This window comes from Lotus japonicus, chromosome 4 (assembly GCF_012489685.1).
Source record: "Lotus japonicus ecotype B-129 chromosome 4, LjGifu_v1.2".
Classification (NCBI taxonomy): Eukaryota; Viridiplantae; Streptophyta; class Magnoliopsida; order Fabales; family Fabaceae; genus Lotus; species Lotus japonicus.
The window spans coordinates 72,793,416-72,816,381 of record NC_080044.1 but is presented as its reverse complement, the minus strand read 5'-3'; the positions used below and the strand labels follow the sequence as shown (position 1 = coordinate 72,816,381).

The 22,966-nt window shown below is 36.1% G+C and overlaps 4 protein-coding genes across 11 annotated transcripts; 2 read left to right on the top strand and 2 right to left on the bottom strand.

Annotated features, from left to right (window-relative positions):
- Positions 1-675: 675 nt before the first annotated feature.
- Positions 676-2,310, bottom strand: LOC130710188 (UDP-glucose flavonoid 3-O-glucosyltransferase 7-like). Its single transcript, XM_057559369.1, has one exon. The coding sequence runs from the start codon at positions 2,254-2,256 to the stop codon at positions 838-840; it is 1,419 nt and encodes a 472-aa protein (XP_057415352.1). The 5' UTR covers positions 2,257-2,310; the 3' UTR covers positions 676-837.
- A 772-nt stretch (positions 2,311-3,082) lies between these two features.
- LOC130710190 (trihelix transcription factor ENAP1-like) lies at positions 3,083-4,717 on the top strand. The gene has a single exon (XM_057559372.1). The coding sequence runs from the start codon at positions 3,231-3,233 to the stop codon at positions 4,464-4,466; it is 1,236 nt and encodes a 411-aa protein (XP_057415355.1). The 5' UTR covers positions 3,083-3,230; the 3' UTR covers positions 4,467-4,717.
- A 2,089-nt stretch (positions 4,718-6,806) lies between these two features.
- On the bottom strand, positions 6,807-8,836 carry LOC130713514 (probable UDP-glucosyl transferase 73B6). Its single transcript, XM_057563280.1, has one exon. It carries the CDS (start codon positions 8,664-8,666, stop codon positions 7,143-7,145), a length of 1,524 nt encoding a protein of 507 aa, XP_057419263.1. The 5' UTR covers positions 8,667-8,836; the 3' UTR covers positions 6,807-7,142.
- Positions 8,837-15,220: 6,384 nt separating this feature from the next.
- On the top strand, positions 15,221-22,703 carry LOC130710166 (uncharacterized). 8 transcript variants are annotated; one of them, XM_057559333.1, is made up of 8 exons: positions 15,221-15,899; positions 16,515-16,618; positions 17,170-17,245; positions 18,373-18,426; positions 18,701-18,823; positions 20,146-20,208; positions 20,871-20,960; positions 21,464-21,890. In XM_057559333.1, the coding sequence occupies exons 3-8, from the start codon at positions 17,195-17,197 to the stop codon at positions 21,533-21,535; spliced, it is 453 nt and encodes a 150-aa protein (XP_057415316.1). In that variant the 5' UTR covers positions 15,221-15,899; positions 16,515-16,618; positions 17,170-17,194; the 3' UTR covers positions 21,536-21,890. The 8 variants fall into 8 exon arrangements, with proteins under 8 accessions (XP_057415316.1, XP_057415318.1, XP_057415317.1 ...); XM_057559334.1 differs by having other exon boundaries at positions 15,247-15,884; XM_057559332.1 differs by having other exon boundaries at positions 15,247-16,202.
- The last annotated feature ends 263 nt before the right edge of the window (positions 22,704-22,966 follow it).

Below are 22,966 nucleotides of genomic sequence, written 5' to 3'. Positions count from 1 at the left end.
GGCAGTGCCAGGTTCTAAGGAAGAGGAGATGGGCAAATGGTGGGGAAAGTCAGCAACCTGGATCAAGCCGGCAGCATGGCTCGCCGGAGAGCCAGCAAGAGTAAAGAGGAAGAAAGAAATTTTATAATTAAAATGGGTAATTTTGTAATTTACATGGAGAACAGTAACTGAAGCACCGTGTGTCTGTTTCAAACTGACACACGGTAGATGCAGCCAAATGTAAGAGGATAGAATGAGAAAAAAAAAAAACTCTAACAACTCACTATGTTAGTTAAAAAGGAATAAATGGAGTATTTTCTTTCAAAACTCTAGCATGTTGATCCAATTCAATCTAAGTAGTAATGCTGACATTTAGCACAAGTTTATTAATTACATATACAAAAATATCTTGATTTTGAAAAATAGAAGACACAAACTAAAACAAAATTTGACTGTCACTAAAATTAAAAAGCAAATATGTGTTACTTTCAATTTTTTTGTGTGTGTGATACCCACATTAAGTAATACAATAGATTATTATAATATTATTAAAGGTAAATACTACATCTTTAAATTTCATTTTATGTTGTCAATTAATTTTGTCTCATGAAATCTAATTTTTAATGAAAAATTGACGAGTGATGAAGATGCGAATGGTTGATAGATTAACAAAGCTTAAAAAACACAACTCGCAAATTTTACATTCTAAAAAAGAAATGTTGCATTACTATAATATAATAAAATAAAAAATTTAATCGATACAAAGTCTTTGTTATTAAACAACTCCTTTTAGATCTCACACCTCAATTTGGCCTGAGGTACTGCAACCAGCACCAAATTCAAAAACTCACAAATAGTTTAAGGCTTAACCCTCAATCTTTTAAGATCATCAATCAATGCAGTCAAATTCTTGTGGGAGGAGCCACCTTCTTCAACAGCCTGCCTAGCCTTTTCCCCATACTCTTGTGCGCGCCGTCTGATCTGCTCCCCCTCATCACCACCGTCCATCAACCTCCTCACAGCCTTCTCTATACTCTCCCTGCTAACCAATTTCTCCCTCTTATCAAAACCCATCAGGCAACACTCCTCTGCACCCACCTCCACCCCAATCCCCCGCACCTCAGTAATCAGCTTCTCATTGTAAAATTGCTCCCCAACCACCGGCCACGTTATCATCGGAACCCCCGCGCTAACCGCCTCAACTGTCGAGTTCCACCCACAATGGGTCACAAACGCACCCACAGCACGGTGGCCTAGTATAACCACCTGCGGAACCCAACCTCTGATAATCATCCCCTTCTCTCGATTCCTCTCTTCAAACCCCTTCGGCAACCACTTTCCCTTCTCCTCTTCGCTCTCTTCCTCTTTCCCTTTCTTCTCAGGAACCACCCATATGAATCCATAGCCCGATGCTTCGATGGCACTTGCAATCTCGTAAAGCTGTTCATCTGAGTAATGACACACGCTACCAAAGCAGATGTAGACAACCGAGTTGGGTGGCTTCGAGTTGAGCCAGCTCAGTAACTCGTCCGCACTCACCACACTGTTCTGCCCCCTCTCTGCTCTCTCTTGCTCTGTTCTGCGAATCAGAGAAGCAGGGCCAAGATGCCATGCCTTGTGACCGGTGATTCTCTCGTAGTGCTCGATGTACTCTTCTCCGTCGAGCTCGGCGAAGTTGTTCACGATCAGCCCGTGGCTTGTGAGCTCTTTCTCCAGCAGATATTCCAAGAACCCGGTGGAGGATTTCTCTGGTATCGCACGCAGGGTGATTTGATGAGGAAAATCCGGGATCACAAACGGCTCTGCTTCGAAGGGGTGTTTTCTAACGGACTCCATGGCCGCAACGGTGAAGAGGGAGAAGCCGTTGAATGCAAGCATCGGGATCTGAAGCCTGTTGGCGAGGTCACCAACCCATTGCATCATGAAGTCACCGACGATGCAGTCGGGTGGGTTTTGCTCCACGAAATCACCGATTGGTCCTTGGAGGAGCATGGCGGCTTGGTAGAATTTGGCGGAGTCAGCGAGGTTAGTGAGGGCGGTCATGGTTTCGACGCCGTCGGGGAGGCCAACTTGTTTGGAGGGGAATTGGACGGTGTGGAGGTGGATGACGGCATCGGAGATGGATTTTCGAAGGATTTGGGCGTTGGAGGGAGTGGTGATGATGGTCACGTGTTGGCCACGTGAGGCGAAGAGTGTGGCTATGTCACACAGAGGGATCATGTGACCAGCTGCTAGGTATGGAATGAAGTAGAGTTTCAGTGTATTTTCTTCATCCATGGTGGTCGGTGGAGGGTGGGGGAGACACTAATAGTGACACAGTTCAATTGTTATTTGAAGACAGAGGTCAGATGAAGGATAATATTAAAAAATGCACAAACGAGGAGCACGCGCTAAGATCGTTAGTTTTTGAATCTTTGCAATTTAATTTGACATAAACAATAAAATCAAATGATATTGTTTTTGTCAATGAAGGATAGCTAGTTTCCAAAAAAAATGAAGGATAGTTGCTATTTTAGTGGCCCAAAGTTGATCAAAATACGGAACGAATCTGGAGTCCATGGGCTGGGCCTTGAAATATACAAGTATACATGGACAGACAATATCCCATTGGCCTGCCAGACAAATCTGAACACCTAGTACTTGGATACTCCCTTAGATTTACTTACATCATCGAATTTACCAATTGGAAAGGTAGTTAAACCAAATGGTAAAATTATTCATGTAATCCCCAAACCTAGCCATTGCCTTTTTTCAAAAACCCAAATATTCCCCTAAATTCAAAACTTCCCCACCATACTCATTCTACTCTCTCACCACATTTACCTTCTCAAATCAAATCCATCATCTCCTTCAACAAAGACATTAAAGCACCTATGGCATCCAATAAGTTTCTACTTCATTGTTGTTGTTATTGGTATGTATTTTTTTTAAAGCTGGAAAAACACATACAATACTTAAAAAGTGAGGAATGTAAAATTTGGTGTGTAAGAAATAAAAGTGTGAAATGTAAATTTGGCTGCTCCATTTTTAGTTAGTGGTATGTAATTTTGAAATATATACCACATTTTTTTGTTTTGTTTATACAACTAACTAAAAGAAATTGCATGAGCTTATGAGTATCCTCTCCTTGTGTTTGAGGAGGGTGAGTGAAGTGAGCTACTCCTACTCCCACTCCCACGGGTAGCCCATATGAAACAGAAAGTGGTTAGTTAGTTACTGGTTAGGTTTGTTAGATTAAATAACCCAATGAAATGAAAGATGATCAAGGTGCGGGAAGTGGGGGTGGGTGGATGAGTGGGTGCGTGTTGTTGAGGTGGGCGCATGTTAGCCTCTCCCCCCACCAAATCGGTGGTGCCCTCCTCCTCATCCTATCCTGTCCCCATCTCACGCGCACCACCACCACCACCCAATATGTCCTTACCCTACTCCACCACCACCACCCAATATGTCCTTACCCTACTCCACCACCAAACTCCACAATACATACATTTTCTCCACACCCTTCTCCTCCTCCTTCTTCCATGGCTTCTCCTCCTCACTCCTCCCCTCCTCCAGATCCACCCTCCGCCCTCCCCCTCGCCCTCATCCCAATCCCTCCTCCCCCCACCGCCACCCCCACCTCCTCCCGCCGCCTCCCTCCCCCCTGCTGGTCCCCGGACGAAACCTTCGCCCTCATCGACGCCTACCGTGACAAATGGTACTCCCTCGGCCGCGGAAACCTCAAAGCCTCCCACTGGCAAGACGTCGCCGACGCCGTCTCCCACCGCTGCCCTGAAAAAACCCCGGCCAAGACCCCCATCCAGTGCCGCCACAAGATGGAGAAGCTTCGCAAACGCTACCGCACCGAGATCCAACGCGCTCGCTCCCTCCCCATCTCCCGCTTCACCTCCTCCTGGGCCCACTTCTCCCTCATGGATTCCATGGAGAAAGGCCCCTCCCCTGTCAAACCCGAAATCGACTCCGACCACAGCCCCCACCACGACGACAACAACAACGACGATCACGATCAGGATTTCTACGGCGGCAACGACGGCCACGGATCTAGCACCAGGAGCCTGAACAAGCTCTACAAGAACGGATTCTCCAGCGGCGGGTTCAGGATCCGGATTCCAACCGGGTCGGGCGCGGCGCAACCCGGACCCAAACTCTTCGGGTTCGGGAAGGTTGCGAATCAGAAATTCAATGCTAATCTGAATCACAACGCTAGCAATGACCACGAGGCGAGGGATTCGGGGAAGAAGAGGGAGAGAGATCCGGTGGGGGAAGTGGTGTCTGCGATTAAGGTTTTGGGTGATGGGTTTGTGCGGATGGAGCAGATGAAGATGGAGATGGCGAAGGAGATTGAAATGATGCGGATTGAGACAGAGATGAAGCGCACTGAGATGATTCTGGAGTCTCAACAGCGAATTGTGGAGTCGTTTGCGAGGGCGATTTCGGAGAACAACAAGAAGAAGAACATGAGAGTTTCCTCACCTCAAGAACCCTAGCAATAGCATAGAGATGATAATATACTTGTTAGCGAGTTTGATCTAAGCGTTTAATTAAGTTGTTTTCCCTAATTTTAGTAATTAAAGCAATGTGAGTTTAGTTCCTGCTTCTGCTCATTGTTTAGATGCTGCATTGTCTCAATTTTTTTGTAATTTTAGGATGTAATGCTGAGAAGTGGAATCAGTGAAGGTTAAGCTTTAGATGTGCTTTATTTTGTATGCGATAAACTCTTATGGTTATAAACACTTAATTAAGTTGTTTTTACGAAGACAACAGAAAGTTGTGTTGTTGCCATTGTGTGATATTTTTGTCTTACTTTTATGGGTTGCTGACTTGCTGTATCCTCTCTCTTGTGATGATTATTCCCTCTCTATCCAACATTTTTACATTCCTTGTCTTGTTTCCAATGCCATGTTGTTCTTTGGTTATATTGTTTTGTTGCCTACAACACTAACAACCTTGTCAAAGGGTTTCCTATGACCATGTTGGAGCCTCAGTCACCCTTTGTTCCTTTCATCTTGGAATGTCCTGAAATGAATTTGAGTAGAATCATTATTATTCATTGGAATTAACTCCCTTGTTTCTTCTTTTTAAGTACTAAAGAACATAAAAAGAGATCCATTGACCATTAGTGACAAGGTATGTAAATCTTTTCTGTTGGATATACCAAAGTTTATTCACGATTGAGCTATGGAATATTGGAATACTCAATACTACTTTTGGATAGAACGAAACTTGTCGCTTAACATAGCTATAGTTACAGTGAAGTACATCCTCTATTCATTGTAATTCTTTATAATTATCCAATAATGACTATGACTTAAATTGATTTAAAAGACCATAATGTTGGATAAAGAAAGGGTGGAAGTGAAATCTGATGAAAATGATCCGGCATAATATAAGAAAAGTGACTGGAATTACATAAGTGATACAATCCCCTTATTTTAATTTATTATTTCAGCCAACCAGCAAGCAAAATATCTGGAGGAGTGAATAAAGTGTTTAGGCTAATTTGAAATAAAAGATTGTAATTTAAGTAGAAACTTTGGAAGGTTATGGATTATTCGGTTAGGCAGATTGCACGAGGATGATCTTAAACAGGTTCAATCTGAGTTGTGAACACACATGCTCGTCTGAGACCGAGCATAATTGTGATACAACTGAAGGAGACTTCGATTATAGAAGATACTCCTTTCTGTCTAATGAAACCATGTATACTTAAGATTTTTTTGAGACTAGCAATATTTGTGACTGAGTTTGTATCAGGAATTTTCTGTGACCAAAACTGAAATAAGTTTTTTTTGAATTGTAATAATTCACATCATCATGGAGTTAGAGGTGTTCATCGGTTCAAATTGATCAATGAAGTCGTTGATCCACACCAAACTAATGTAATCGGTTTAGATAATAAGTTCTCTTTGCGTTAAAGTCGAACCAAACTGATCATCCAATCACCCGATTTGATACATAATTTTTATATCTATACCAAGATGACAACCCCATGGGTTGTCTAAATGACCCATGGGAAAGTTTAAGTTAAATAACTTATTATCCAATGAAGATAAGTGAGTTAAAATTTCAATATTTTATTTATTAATTTATTTCCAACTCACTTATCTCCATTGTGATTGAATGATGAATTATTTAACCCAAACTTTCTCATGAGTCATTTAGACAACCCCAAATAAGTTACATAAAATTATAATTATACAAATTTATGTTAATTAAAAGTGATATCAACATTTATATTTGCATTCGGGATTAAGCCAGTTGGGTCTGCCATCGCGATTAATTGTGATGGGAGCTCGCTTGGTTCTCCGCTGCGTTCGGGATATGGTGGTTGCCTCCGGAATTCTAGCGGAGATTGGATCGTGGGGTTCCTTGGTTATGGTAGGCAGGAATCGGTTCTCCATATGGAGCTTCTGGCGATTTTCCATGGGTTACGCGTGGCTTGGGACTTGGGAATCAGACATGTTTGTTTCTCAGATTCCATGCTAGCTATTTCATTGGTGCGTGCTCCCCCCTCTCAGTTTCATGTTTTTACTGTTTTGGTGAATAACATTTGTGCCCTATTGAGGCGTGACTGGGAGGTGCGAGGGGAGCATATTTTACGTGAGGGGAATTCGTGCGCGGACTTCTTGGCCAAGGCGGGTGCTATGCAAGATCAGAAGCTTCTATATGGTGCACCATCCTCTGTCAGGGATGGAGAGTCTTCTTCTGGCTGATTCCATGGGGACTGTGGTGATTAGGCAGTAGGATTTTTTTTCTTTTCTATTTTTCTTTTCCTTTGCTCTTTGTTGTTAAGCATAAAAAAAACATTTATATTTGCATAAAATATAGACGAACAAGAAACTCTAAAATTCATAAATGTATACATAAAGAATAATAATACACACAAATAAATTTTAAAAACTAATAATTTAAGTTTATGTACCAACCCGAACCAAACCGATATGATTTTAGTCGGATTAGTTTGGTTTGGATTTACTGATTTTTTTTACAAAATCAAACCAAACGAAACCAAACGAATTGATTGATTCAAATTATACTTGCTCCAAATCTGAATCAACTCAACTCGTGAACAACCCAAGGTGCAATGCATCAATGGGCTTCACTTCGCAATGGTTTTTATTTTGTGCTGAATGAATAGTAAAGTTGAACAAAAATCAAGTTGATTAATCAAGTGGCTTAGAGTCCCTTAATCGTTTGAGATCATCAATCAAGGCCGTCAAATTTTGGTGGGAAGAGCCACCTTCTTGAACAGCTTGCCTAGCCTTTTTCCCATACTCTTGGGCACGTTGTCTGATGTTCTCAGCTTCAACACCACCATCCATCAACCTCCTCATAGCTTTCTCAATGTTATCTCTGCCCACTAAAGTCTTTCTCTCCATGAAACCAATGATGCTCCATTCCCATGCACCAACCTCCACCCCAATCCCTCGCACCTCTGTTATCAATTTTTCATTGTAGAACTGCTCGTCGTGCACAGGCCATGTGATCATCGGAACCCCCGCACTAACCGCCTCAACCGTTGAGTTCCACCCGCAATGCGTCAGAAAACCACCAATCGCGTAATGGCCTAGTATAACCACTTGCGGTGCCCACCCCTTAACGATCATCCCCTTCTCTCGATTCCTCTCTTCAAATCCCTTTGGCAACCACTTTTCCTTCTCCTCTTCACTCTCATCCTCTTTCCCTTTCTTCTCAGGAACCACCCATATGAATTCATAACCAGATGCATCGATTGCGCTTGCAATCTCGTAAAGTTGTTTATCCGAAAAATAGCAAAGGCTACCAAAGCATATGTATAGTACTGAGTTGGACGGCTTTGAGTTGAGCCAACTTAGGAACTCGTCCACTCCCACCACGCTTTTGTGTCCCCTCTCTGCTTTCTCTTGATCAGTTCTATGAATAAGAGAGACTGGACCAAGGTGCCATGCCTTGTGACCGGTGGTTCTCTCGTAGTGCTCGATGTACTCCTCTCCGTCAAGCTCAACAAAATTGTTCACGATTAGCCCGTAGCTTTTGAGCTCTGTTGCTAGTAGAGGTTCCAAGAATCTAGTTAGTGTCTTCGGTGGCGTTGCGTTCAAGGTGATGTTGTGAGGAAGGCCTTGAATGATGGAGGAATTACCGGAGTCTTTGCGTGCTTTGACAGACTCCATGGCGCAGATGGCGAAGAGGGAGTATCCATTGAAGGCGAGCCTAGGAACGCGAAGCTTGCTGGCCACTTCATCAACCCACGGGAACAAAAAGTCAGCCACAATGCAATCTGGCGGGTGGTGCTCTACAAAATGTTGAATTTGTTGTCGGAGCATCATGACAGCTTGGTTGACCTTGAGAGAGTTGGTGAGTTCGGTGACGGCGGAGAGATTCTCAACGCCGTCCGGAAGGCCGACTTCTCGGGAGGGGAATGGGACTGTGTGAAGGTGGAGGTTGTGGGAAGGGATGGATTTGTGAATGAGTTGGGCGTTGGAGGGAGTGGTGATGATGGTCACATGGTGGCCGCGTGAGGAGAAGAGTGTGGCTATGTCACATAGAGGGATCATGTGGCCGGATGCAGGGTAAGGAATGAAGTAGAGTTTGAGTGGGCGTTCTTGAAAATTAAGAGCACCCATGAAGATGAATGAATTGTGATTAGAGGGAAGCAAGAACAATAAAGGAAGGGTCTGAATGTGTGATCGAGTAGACGAGCCATGCATTTTGAAAATACACGTATTTTTATAGTTAAATTGTATTTCTCCATGGAAAAGCCAAGTAGTTGTGCGAGTACTACAAAGTCTTAGTCGACAAATGACAGCAATGCTGATGATATGGAAAAGGAAAATCTTTTATCTAATAGCATGTGGATCCCAAGCGTACAATGAGACTTCCTTTTTATACTATTATTATTATTATTTTAGTGTTTGCTATGGTACTTTAACCCAAATCAAGATATGATATCTAAAATGAGATAATTCAATAATGAAGAAGCATGTATAAGTTATAATTTTGATGTTATTTTATCGTAATTATGCAACGTTTCATTCTTAGAGACATGAGATTTGTAGGTTGTATTTTTTTAGGCTTTGTTCATCCGTCAATCATGGTCGTTTTGCTCGCATCTCAACCATTATCGTTTATCTCTACAACTAAACCATTTTTCATTAAAAAAACAAATTTCATGAGATGAAATTAATTGAATAGTAAAATGAAATGCGAAAATGTAAAATTTACTTAAAAAAATATAATAATCATCTATGAAATTACTCAACGTGGGTACCAACCATACCCAAAATATTTTATGGGTACCACAGAAGTGCCATGGCACCGCTTGTTTCTAAATAGTTAAAAACAATTATGATTGGTAATACACTTAAGATATATATACATTATTTTTCTCGTTTTCACTTCATATTACATCACATCATGTCGTATATATATTCATTATTACTGTCAAAAAAAAAATGTCGTATATTCATTATTGATTTATATTTCATTCTTTTGTCACTTTGAATGTCTTTTTTAGATAGAAAGTAATTCACATCAATTTTTAAAAAGAACTATGAACATGTTTTCCTAACTTAGACAACTCACAAGACAGCATAGATAACTTGGAAAGGTCGGTAGGCAACTCACAAGACAGCACATATAACTTGGAAAGGCTGGAACTTGATATTGCAACTTGGCAAGGCTCTTGGATGAGCAATTGAGCATGGATGAGTTTAGGAGAATCCACCAACGAGCCCGCATAAGCAGAGGTCTGAATTAGGTAAAGTCCATTAGACTCACTCTAGATGTCAACACTTATTGAATGTCTACAACCATTGATTATCTACTCAACATTTTCCTTATAAAAACACCTTCAAAATTATCTGTCTAATTCTTTCAACCCATTGGGTTCTCAAACACTAACTGAATTATCTGTCCAATTCATGTTTATTCAAATTAACAATCAGGATTTTGAAACATTTGTTTTTAACTAAAGAACCATTATTATATTTGGGTGAGAAAATACAACTTACATGCTTAACCTCGGTAGTCTTGTTTGTAGAAATAGTTGATGCAAAATAAAGTGGTTAGTTAAGTTTCGAACAACCATGATTATTGTTTTACTTCACAAATTATTGTTTAATAAAATTAATAAACAATATTAATGCTGGATGTGGTTGTCACTTCCATCTGAAATGAAACTTTTTACTGCATAAACTGCTCCCTCCTCCATCCGGTCTGTGGTTTTGCTATTTACCCCTATGATAGTGCAACTTTCCCCCATGAGCTTGCTGTTGGTCTATATGTGAGCTTGTTATGCTCCCCTCTAGTTACTTTTGCTACCGGATTGGATAGGTTGCAGGAGCGTATCCAGGATTTGCTTGTTGGGGAGCGAAATATAAGACTAAAAAAATTTCATTGAATATTATATAAACCTTAAATAATTACAAATTATTTAAATACAACTCTTCGTTCTTTGTTAGTACTAAATTTATCTATTATTATTGTATCAATGAAGATTTTTTCAGCAATTTCTCTCTTGATATATACAACCAATAAATTTATGAGAAGATCATCTTCGATTTTGTTGCAAATCTGAAGTCTTAACAACTTTCATTACCGAAAAAGACCGCTTTGTAGATGTTGTTGAAACAGGGAGAGTCAAAACAAGACGTATCAATGTATCAACTAACTTCCGGTACGACTCGGATAAACTGAGATTTTTTCCTAAATTAGGATCTCGAGAAACATCTGAATGATAATGTCTCAGTTTGAACGACAAATGATTTAAATTTTTCCTTATGAGGATCTAAAGCTGAACTAATTAGTATGAAAAGTTCAACTACCTCTGGATTAAATCTTCTATTTAATTCAGATAGTTGCAAATCAATTGCAGAATAGAATACATATATTATATAATTATGTTCCATATCTCCATCTTGTTTCTTATGACAACCATTACCCATAAAATAATGAGTTTTTCTATCAGGAATTTCAACTTGATGAGTATCACAAAATGTTATAATATTTTCTATATAAAATCACCTATAGTCGGTGAAAATTTCAAAATTTTTGGGGGGCGATGACCCCTGCCTGCCCCTCCCTAATAGGTTGTGCATGTTAGTTCTTCCAATATAATGCCTAACATTTTGGTTTTGCGTTTTTGACTTCGTTCCGGCTTTGGGGTCTTAGTAGCTTTTATTAAGAGCCTTATTTTTGGGACATACTTTTATTAGTGCAGGGGGGTACCTCTTTGTTGTAAGTCTCATTGCGTGAACTGGTGCTTCCACCTATATCTTTCTGAAGGTAGTTCTTAGGTCTGTAAATATCATTAATAAATCTATCTTTATCTTACAAAAAATTAATGTTCAAAAGAAAATAAAGTACGAGATAAAAGATTAAAAAAAGAATTGAAACATAAGAATATCAAAATTAGTAAAAAAAAGGAAAATAATATAAATTGAATTTAAAATAATTTAGTTTATTATTTAACTTTTTCCGAAAGCAGAAATATTATTGAAAGAGAAACCTACCTGAGAACAACCCTCTCACAAATGAGAACGAAGCTCACGGATAAATTGGAGATACTTAGGCCACCTTTGACATCGTCATAAAGACATGGAAAAGTCAAATTCTCGCTCTAACCCTAGTCGTAGTTTGGTGTTGTTCCTACAACCAGGCGTCGTCATCGAACTAACCAATCTAATAATGTCGTTCCAAAACACGTCACAGAAAAGATAGTCGCATTGACATGAGTCAAAAACTTATAATCTTACTAGTATTGATCCCGCGCCATGCACGGATGGAAATAAAAGTATTTTATCGACATACATTAGACTTTTTCATATTTCTTCTCTTGTTTTTTCTCTTTTAAATACATATATCATATATTTAAGTTTTTTTAAATCCTAGTTTAATTCTAATTCCATTTTTTCTAATTTGTTATGCTTTGAATCAATATACCAAAACCATTTTAATCTTCCACATGTATATACGAAAACATAAAATATAAATTTTGTAGTAAATTTCCAAATCAATCTATAACTATTTGATATCAATTTTTTAATGGCATATTTGATATCATTTTTGAACGTAAGCTATTACATTCATATTTTGTAATATAAAAAATAAAGAAATATTAAAAAAAGACTTTGTCAGCAATGAGCATATATTCTAATGATAGAAAAATCACATTTGATTTTTATTAATTATTCTAATGTCATTTAAAATCATTAAATGTCAAATTAATACAGTAGTCCTTTTTTAAAAAAGTCACAAATTGACTTTTGTAATTATTCTAATGTCATTAATAACTATTAAATGAAATATTAATAAATTAATTCTTTTAAAAAATATAGAATTATTTAATATTTAAATTACTAAAAAATCATAAAATATAATTATGACATCAACTGCCTACTAATTATAGTATGAGAGAGAAAATTTATGAAGAAATGCATAGAATGAGGGTGACACTTATCGGAGTTTCCACAACGTTACAAATTAATAGCAAAATATTTTTTTAAGGAGATAGTAAAGTCACATTTGTCATTTATTTCTAATCCAAATCATATATTAATTTTTTTCTCATCCTAGTTACGTTCAATACCTTGATATCCAATTATATTATAGTTACTTTTTTATTTTAAATATAAAAAATAAACATAATCATTAAAAAAACATACTTTTTTCCTAATCCTAGTTATGTTCAATACCTTGATATCCAATTATATTATGGTATTTTAGTTTTTTAATATAAAAAATAAACATAATCTTTAATAAAAAAGATTTTGTCTACTTACATCTTTTCTTAAACTATTTTGATATACATATTTTTGATCCCTAGACCTCCCATAGTAGAAAAGTCACAATTTACTTTTGTTAATTAGTCTAATATCAATAATAACCATTAAATGTCATAAACTATTTTCGTATACAAATCTTATACTATATATGTCAAATATGTTTAATGGTAGAAAAGTTAAAATTGAACTTTGTTAATTATTATAATTTCAATAATAATCATTAAATGTCATAAATACGTTTAATGGTATAAAAGTCACAATTGATTTTTGTTAATTATTTTAATGTCAAAAATTATTTTGAAAAATATAGAACTATTTGATATTTAAATTATTGAAAAATCATAAAATATAAATATGACATGATGTACCTACTAATAATAGTATGAAAGAGAAAATTAATCAAGAAAGACATAGCATAATGGGGTGACACTTGTCGGAGTTGTCACTTTTTTCTTGGGAAAATAGTACTCCCTCCGTCCCCTATTATAAGTCACTTTTACCCAATTATCTAGGATTAAGAAAAATTGTTAAGAACAATAAATTTGTAGTTTTTTAAAGACACTTTCCAAAATCACCCTCATATGAAATTCTCTCTCCATATTAACATTGCACTACCTTTAAACTATAAGGGTCTTGGAAATAAAGCAAAATTTTGGGACCATAAAAATTCTTTGAATGTGGAGTATTAAATATGAGGGTAAACATGGAAAAATATAATTAATGCTCCATATATAATGTAAAGTGATGTATATTATGAGACAAAAAAACTCAAAAAAAGTGACTTATAATAGGGGACGGAGGGAGTATATAGTATATGATATGATATAAAAGCAGGCAAAGCACAATAAACACTTAAAAATAACTTATTAATTAATCGCATAAACTATATGGATCATTTTATATTTTTTTCACGTTGTATAACTAAAATTTTAAATATTTATGATACATATAAAAAATTAAAATTAATATAATATAATGGTCATTAGTAGGTATTAAATACGTTCATAAATGTAAAACTTAAGTCACCAGTTTTAGTTACATCATTAAAAATATTAATTTTTTTTTGTAAATAATATGGCCATAAATTGGAATTAATATCAAACATATTATTTATTAAATAGTGTTGTTGACGAATTATGATAAATAATGCATTTTACATATATGAAAATTATTAATTCATTTTTGCCCTTCAAATTCATAATAGTTTTTTTTTTTGAAAAGGAAAATTTATTAATAAAAAATATAAACAAGAGAACAACCCTCTCCTCAAAGAGGTAAAATCCACCCAACAACTAAATACAAAAGTCAAACAAAAAACCCCTCTAAAGGACTCACAAATAGTTAAAATGCTAATATTTTATTTATATAAAGAAATTTTTTAGAATTATTAATTAATAAATAGTTTCTATAATTTAATTCAGATTATATGTACAAGTCGATAATATTTAACATTTTAAATACTTTTGATATATATAAATTAATTATAGATTTATATGACAACTTTTACAGTTGATAATAATATAATGATCATTTATAACTATTATTGTCATTAATGTAAATGTAAAATCAATGGTTGAGGTAGTGGTCTATATATAACAAAAATTCTCAACTCAAGGACTCACAAATAGTCCACTAAAGTGAAATGGATCTATTTACACGAGTTTTTCTTTTACTATGCATGTTCTTGTTATCATACGCCAGGAACGATGGTCTTATTAAGACAAATCATGTGACGGTCGTAAATGCTCTAGATGGGAATCTGGACCTAACCATTCACATCAAGTCTGGGGATGATGATCTTGGAGTGCGCGTTCTCCATCCGGGTACCTTTTGGGATTGGAGGTTTAAAAACAGTTTTTTTGGTGTAACACAATTTTATGGTACATTTCAGTGGAAAAATGTCATTCAACGGTTTGATATATACCTAGAAACAAGGGATGAATCAATATGTGGTCATGAGTGTTATTGGCTTATAAAGCAAGGGGGACCATGTGTGAAGACATCAAGCCAAGTAATATGCTACCAATGGAATAAGAATTTAGAAATCGTTTAGATTTCATTTTAGTATAAATTACTTAATTACTTAAGTTGTATGCCTATTCCATGGGTTTAAAGAGTGTTGAATAAAAATTAACAAATTCTTGTCTATATTTCATTTATTTTCATGTTAGACTAATTTGTCAATTTTTTTTAAATCTTTTTTCAGTTTCATTATTAATGAACATCATTTAAGAATAAAACGAGTATATATATATATATATATATATATGGGGTTTGTTAACTTACTCCCACTTGTTTTTAAGAAGGAGTAAGTTAACACTCAACACCTTTTCTATTAGACAAAAAACTCCACTAATTTATTCTTAATGATAACTAACTTCAAGGTTATTTATGTAATTCAATTTTATTTAAATTTTAAAATTAACAATTTCTCTCTCCTCATTATTCTCTCTCATTAATTTCAAATTAAAGCAGTTTTTTTTTCTCTTCTTCTCTCCTCCGTCTTTTACCTCTGACTATGTATCTGGGTTTATGCTGCTGCTGTTTTAGCATGCAAAGTGATTTTGGCTCCAAGCTAGGCTGGATAGATGATGAGGTTTATGCCTCATCTACTACACTTGAAAGGGAACCTCAAAGGGGTACTGTTCATAAGAGAACTACACATCTCGACCGTTCAATTTAATTTTTGTTGATCTATGTTTCCATTCAAGCAATCTTGCCCGTTCATATTTGGCTGACCCAAAGAGACGTCATCAATGTTTTTTTTCACGCTTTCTCCCTCTAGCTAACGACGTCATTGCCTTTGCCGAAGAAGGATGGATGGGTTGAAGGTCAAGGGCGTGCGTTTGGCAGGGTCGCATCCCATACAAGTCAGTTTCTCATCTGTTCCTGTCAAATCGGGTCTCTGCTTCCTTCAATTTCATCATCACGCATGCTCGCTTTCCCTTCCGTGTTCAAGGAGGTTTCCCTCGCCGAAGAAGGAGAAGAGTGTTTGCTAGGGTTTGCGTTCGCGAGATTAGGTGAAAATGGTCAGGAGTGAGTGAGGTGACAATGAGAAGGAATAGAATAGATTGTTGAAGGAGAAGAGCAAAATCACAAGCCAAAGACGTCCTTTACTTTCGTCAGCTGATGCTTTCCCTCTCAGTTGAGTACAAGAGGGTTGGTATTCATCGTGGTCCAGCAGTTTCTTTCTTCCATTCAATTGTCTGTTTCGTCTCAATCACCATAAATTTTATTGATTTTTTTTGTACTTCTCATTCAACCTTATCTGTTTCACTTGATTTTTCCATTTAATTTGATTTTTTGAACAAGCAATGCAGGCTCTCTATAAATACCCCTGTTGTGAATTTACAATCAGTTTGCTTCCCATTTCCCCTTTGTTAAACTATTTGTTGATTTGTTGATTTCCACTGATTTCCCCAATGTCTGAACCTGTGAATTCATTTCGAAGCTTATGCCCAGGTTTGATTGCATTTCCAATGCCCACAAGGATTTAGAGTTTGTTGACAATTTTTAGTTTTTAATTTTTCCTTTTGGCAGGCCGATCCAGAAACAGATGAAGTTATCTTGTATTTGTTACTGCCAATTTGAGCTGAAGTTAGGTTTAGGTTCTAGCTGTAGAACTAGATTGTGATGGCTTAGCAGAAGCTCTCCTCTTCTACGTGTTTCTTCAGTTGGTGTTGGCTATAAATATTCCCACAATTGGTCTTTCATTTCAGATTTTGTATTTGTCTCCATGTATCTCATTCTTTTCCTCTTCTTCCATGCTTACAGAGAAAACACTTTAACCCACGGTGAGAGCACTCAGACATGGGGAAAGAAGGATGGAAGTCTGTAGGCAGAGGACAGGTGGAAGCTAGATGACCATGTGTGCCAAGGTATGTGAATCGCTCTATCTTTAGTTTTGAAATCCTAATTCTAAGTTTCAGTCTTATCATTCTCTTTTCATATTTGAAATCTTGTTCGGTTATTTTTTCTGGTTACATGAAATCTTCTTGTTTGAATTTGTGAACCACGAACTAAGAAATGTGAGCTAAGATCTACTTTGTAATGACAGTGTTCCAGTAATTTACTTGCTGGCATCCTTCAGTTTAATTAATTTGAAATTGAAATTTGTAATGACCTACCTGTCTCACTTTGTATCCGTCTATAAATACTGGTGTATGGTGGTCTCTTTGTTGCTATTGCTCATATCCTGGTTTGATTTTGATATTGCTATTGCTTCATTGCTACCTATCTTCATATCTGATATCTGATATTTGTCTTGTGCCTTAATCTCAATCATGGCCTTTACTTTTGCACTTGCACTTGTCTATAAATACTGTCATTTTGTGATCTTCTTGCTGTGCTTGCTCATAACCCTTTTCTTTTGCTATTTCTACATTTCTACATAACTGATAATTTTCTTTTGATTGTGATCGACTCACAGGTTCGTGTTATTTGATGCCTTGCAAATGGAAGACATCACTGAGTCATATGATGAGGGTGGTTCTTTTGATTCTGTGGTTGGTTCTTTTGGCTTATATAAAGTATTGCTTTTAAGTTTTTAAATTAAACTGCTCAATGGATTTACCATATTGTTCTTAGCATTGCCTGTTTGTTCTTCAATGCTATCTATGAAAAACCATCTCTGTGCTATGCTATCTACTGATTCCTGGTACATATAGTCACGTACCAAGGATTTCTGAAGGGACACTTAATTGTTGTATGGAATTATTCTTTGTTTTATTGTTTTATTGCGGTTTTGAAGATTTTTCAAGAAAAGAGAAATGGAAGGAAAGATTAAAACCCTACTTCTGTTGGTTTTATGCTCACCATGATTTAGTTAATGCTTAGCAAGTTCATTTTTGTTTGAAAAAACAGAAAATTCTAATCCAGTTTACCTCGTCTGTTTAGTTTGCAAATGATTTTGTTTTGTAAGCAGGTAGAACTAAGAATGGTTACTGAAGTACTTTCAATGGACTAATCTTGAGCTGTAGGATGTTCCAATGTGATGGCTTGTCCTGCTCCTGCTTAATGTAGATAATAGTTTGTTATCTTGCTGTGCAAATTATGTTACTTTGTTCTGATTTCTGAAGCTTAGGCTGAATGGCGTGGGCAATCTGGCAACATCGGAACTATGTAATCTTCAAGGAGGGGAGAAATCAAGATGTGTCAATCTTTGAAGGTGCTCAACTTAGAGCTTGGCATTGGTTTACAGGAAGAGTGAAGGGATTCAATTGCTCAACATATGAATGGTTGGCTCAACCTATACTATGTATTAAGGCAGCGGTTCTATGATTTTGATGCACTCACCAGTTCCTCTGGGCGGCGAAAAGGGATTTTTATTTTTTTGAAACAAAGAGAGAAAGAGAAGGAAATTTACCAAAAAGAAAAAACGCGAGAACGCTGTTCCCCTAAACTCTGATCAAATCGAGGTTAGCGATCTGTTCCAAATTCACAATTAATCCTCTCTATTGCTGTGTAGTTTATATTCGTAGTTAAAGTTCAATTTTTGGTTCAGTTTTCTTCATAAAAATATTGGTTCAGTTTTCTTCTATTGCTGTGTAGTTATAGATTTTTATTTTTATTTTCTGTCATTCCTTTTTTTCCTCCTTCATGTAAATATAATTGGGGATGTTGTTTTCTGCAGCTATTAAAGAAGCAAGGTTGGAAAGAAGGGAATGGTCTTGGGATATCTGAGCAGGTTTTGTTTCTTACTCTCTTTTCTTTTTCACTGAAAGATAAAATCAACAATTACAAATGTTGTTTTAGATGTTGGGAATGTGTATTTTGTTGGTGAAATTAGTCCCTATAACCAGCAACTGATTTGACCAAAGAAATTCATACTTGGTGATGAATTTAATCAGTGAAATGCTCCTGTTTGTGCACTTGTCTCATTCCCATAATTGTAGTCTATTAATCCTATGTTTGAAATTTTCTTGCATTGATTATGATAAATGGATTCATGATGGAAACAGGGTAGACTAGAACCCATGGAAACTTGTGTGAAGAATAACAAACGAGGTTTGGGAGCGGACAAAGGGAAGAAAAAGGCTGTGAAGTCTGATGATAGTAATGTCTCTGAAGGGAACTATCAGCAGGTAACTTTTTGCTCCTAGATCATCATCTATAAATCATCAGCTTATGGACATATTCCATAGGAATAAGATAACTATGGAAAATGGTAATAGTTCATTCATTTGGAATTGGAAGTTTATATGGTTGTCAAAGATTTTCTTATCTAAGATTGTGCTAGCTGTCCAAGTTATTTTGATTGGAATAGATTGAATTTTCAAGTTTTATTCCATTCAATTTGATGGGGGAGTTTAAGAAATATGATATAGTATTCAGTAGTGAATAAACTCTGATGATTGAGTAATTAGTTTATTCAGTGCAACCAAAGTAATGGTTATTTGTATCTTTATGTAACATAGTAGTACTATAAAATAAATGAGGTATTCAGTCAGCTTTTGTATCGAACTATTCTCAGTCATTACTAATTAGTAAAATACTGCATTCCCTTTGTCTTGCACTACTCCATTCTGAAATAAATTTATTAGTATGTTAGACATCTCTAATATCACCTAATGTCTAACATACCACGTTGCTAGAGAAGCGCTACATGGCAGAACTGAATCAATTTAAGAATCACTCTTTTACTATGTAATATACCATGAAGTAAAAGAAAGATTACATGGCAGTAGAAGATGCATTATATGTGGTAATACATGTAATTATTTGAATCAATCTAGGAAAACAAGAAGTCATACTAACTGCTTTATAATTTATGTACATTGAGAGTGGTAGCTTGATCTTTAAAATGAAGAAAAGCTTACCATAAACAAAGTAATACTGCATTGCCTTTGTGTTTGTTTATTGATCATGTTGCTACAAATTCATAAAATGTGCAGCTTGATTTTTATTTTAAATAAAGCTCACCTTGCTTTGTTAATTTCTTTGATAAGCTTGGCTTTCCTTAGCTTGCTGCACAACAGTCTTAGATTCCCTTAGTTTGTTTCATATTAAGCTTAACTGTGTGTTGTTGATTTGTTGCATTAAAGAAGGTTGGCTTTCCTTAGCTTGTCTCACAATAATCTTAGATTCCCTTAGTTTGTTCCATATTGATTCCCTTATAGATTGTTGCATAAATGACTAGGCTTTCATTAGTTTGCTGCATAATATGCTTGGATTTCCTTAACATTGCTGCATATTAAGCTTAGCATTGCTTGATGTTAATTTACTGCATACTAAGCTTAGCTTAACTACGGTGTAAGTTTAGAATGACACATTATTTATCATTGGAAATGTTTGACTTTTGAATCAAAGTGGTAGTATTTTCTCTTGATCGTCAAGTGCTCAAAGTGGTAGTATTTCAAATTTTGATTTACAAATATCTGTTAACCTCTTTCTTCTTCCATTGTAGATAACCAAGGGTCTGTTGGAGAAGTATGGCCCTGAGAGGGTTCTTGATACTCCAATCACTGAGGTTCTTTTTCTTACCTCACTCCAGGCACAATTTTTTTTCTTCCACGTAGAATTTACTGCTCCTTGCTTTTGTTTTGATACAATTTAGACACATTTGGAATAGAAGGACAAATGTCTCTGATTTTATCTTATTTCAACTATTTGTTGATTTATTTTATTGGCATATTTTATTTTATTTTCAAAAAATAATACAGCAGTCGTGCATCGCACGGGTAAATTACCTAGTGATTTACAAAGTTGGTAGTACTTTTATTGATCTTATGTGTTTTTGCCTATTTTTCCTTCAGCCTCAGATTACTTTTTTAAACTGGAAAATAGTCCCTTGACACCAAATTCCACCTCCACCTATAGCAAAAGATAGGAATAGAAGAGAGAAAAGTGAGACATATGGTGTGCGATTGGATAGGAAAAGAAGAAAGATATAACAAGGAAAAGTGAGTGGAAATTAAATTGAAGAGAAAGTGTGAACATATCAAAACTGTATAATCATCTTATTTTCAAAATTGAATCTTTATCCCATTCTTTGGTTACATGCATAGTAATATGTAAACACACTCGAGTAATTAAAGTGGTTTGTTATGTTTAATGTTGCATAACAGTTGTTGATGTTAAATTATTTTAGTGAATGTTTTGGATGTTAAAATGTGGGAGTGTTGTTGACAGATAGAAACAAGCCTGTACCTGAGGCAGTATGCACGTACAAATTCTGAAAAGTATCAGCTTTTCATCAATTTATATGCAAAAGTTCTTGAGGTTAGTGTGTTTGGAAATTTAGTATGTTCATTGTTGTGTAAAGTTAATTTAGTATGTTCATTATATGTTCACTAGCGTACTAAGTGAGCACCCTTTTTTGTGGTTTACTCTACTGGTGTTTCATACCAATTTATTGGTCTTCAAGGCTACTAAAATGTGGTTTTTGATTTATGTTGCAGTTCCTTTTTGTTTATTTTTTTATCCGACTTGGTTCATATATCTCTTTTGGTTCAAATGCCTTCATATTCGCTGATTGGTTCTTTCTATCATATGGGGTTGTATAACTCATGCTTTCATGAGCTATTTTGTAACATTGACTTATTACTCTTCAATACAATTTTTCTCTTTAAAGAAAAACCAGCAAAGCAAAAGAGCAAGAGTAACTACTTTATGAAATAATTAATTCCAAGTGGAGAAAATAACTTACTTTTTTGTTACTTTTAAAATGATGGTGCCTAAAACGTATTCCTGTTTGTAACTCTACCTGATTAATTTCCCCTCAGGGACATTCACCACTGAGCTCACTAGGCGTTCTCAATAATGACACCCTTAAGACCCCTTTGACACTGATCTAAGAAGTTGCGGAGAAAATTGAGGGCGATACTAGCCCAACTCGCTCTCTGGTCGGGCCTGCAAGTAAGGCACAGTGTGCTGCCTAAGATCACAAATGAGTCCAGGATCAACTGAAATTTTGATGTATTTGAGTTGTCTGTTCGTGAAGGCCTGATGGCCAAGTTCTCTGGTGTTAACCAAGCAAGTAGAGAGTTACTTAGTTTAATTTAGTTTTTCTTATATCTCTTAATATTTATTTGCTCTGCATTATTTTTTGAGGCCTGACCATATAATTGTGAAAATGTGATATTAATGCTAGAGATACTAAAAAAATTTCATTAATGCTAGAGATACTTGAAGCTCGCATGTTTTATGTTATTTGGTTCTGTTCCCCTATCTATCTACTACTTCTTATTGGTCTGTTTTCAAATTACTATTCATAAGAGACTTTTTTTTTACCAGGACTCATTTCTGGGCTCCGCCAGTACTAGGCAACTACAGCCCATTCACTTTAGTACTTTACTTCATTTTTAGGGTGGCCAATCACTTTACTACTTCACCCCATTTTTAGGGATTTCCCTGGATCCCTGGCACGAACGTGAACTCCAGCCAACACTGCAAAGCTATTCTGGATCTCTCATTATTTTTCTCTCACTTTCCTTCATTTGTCAATCTTGCATGGAAAATATATGAGACTATGGGCAAGACATCCAAAGTTGTGGCAGTGAACTTCTGAAAGAGGATAACGTTATAGCGTCATGGTCACTTGTGTGGGGAGGTTGGGTCGCTATGCTTGCAGAGAATGAATTTGAGGGAGAAAGGGAGAGTGCGAGAGGTAGTGCACTCCACTGTGGGAAAAAGATGGGGAGGAAAATCTTAATATAGTGAGACAGTGGGAAACAACTTCATAGCAGGCTATTTTAGATTTTGATGTATTCTCTTTTTCCTTTTATTCATTAACAAATTTTCACTTGGTTTAAATATATTTTAGAAGGCTTTTTTAATTTCACTGGTTTTAATACTTGTGCTACCTACAAGATTTCCCTATGCCTCCCCTTGTATCCATCTATATTGGAGAAAAATGAATTTGCAGTTGTTTGTTAATATATATTGGGTAATGTGTCCATGTAGTAATTTTAATTGGCTATTATTGCAACCAGCTTCAATTATCGTTGGCATCTCCAATTAACAGTTTGATTGAGTGGATCTGTTTTGCTCTTTCCTCACTTATGCTTGGTGACAAGTTAATTTGATTTGTAACCTTTCATGTAATATGTTTGAGGGTTTTTTTAGTCAAATTTGAAGTGAAAGTTAGGTTTTTTTGTGAATGTTAGCCGAAGTAATAGGACTAATTTCACGTAGGGGATGAGAAGGGTTAAGTGTGAAGGGAACTAGGTTCGAAGCTTGTGGATGTGAGTAAGTTATTTGTAAAGCTAGACTATCATTCGAACTTA

Excerpts from the sequence above, each read along its gene's own strand:
- LOC130710188 (XM_057559369.1), bottom strand. The coding sequence starts at position 2,256 with ATGGATGAAGAAAATACACTGAAACTCTACTTCATTCCATACCTAGCA.
- LOC130710190 (XM_057559372.1), top strand. The coding sequence starts at position 3,231 with ATGAAAGATGATCAAGGTGCGGGAAGTGGGGGTGGGTGGATGAGTGGG.
- LOC130713514 (XM_057563280.1), bottom strand. The coding sequence starts at position 8,666 with ATGCATGGCTCGTCTACTCGATCACACATTCAGACCCTTCCTTTATTG.
- LOC130710166 (XM_057559335.1), top strand. The coding sequence starts at position 17,195 with ATGGAAGACATCACTGAGTCATATGATGAGGGTGGTTCTTTTGATTCT. Across the intron at positions 17,246-18,372 it reads GTGGTTCTTTTGATTCTGTG|CTATTAAAGAAGCAAGGTTG; the intron begins GTTGGTTCTTTT and ends TGTTTTCTGCAG. Across the intron at positions 20,961-21,974 it reads TATATGCAAAAGTTCTTGAG|GACTCATTTCTGGGCTCCGC; the intron begins GTTAGTGTGTTT and ends TTTTTTTACCAG.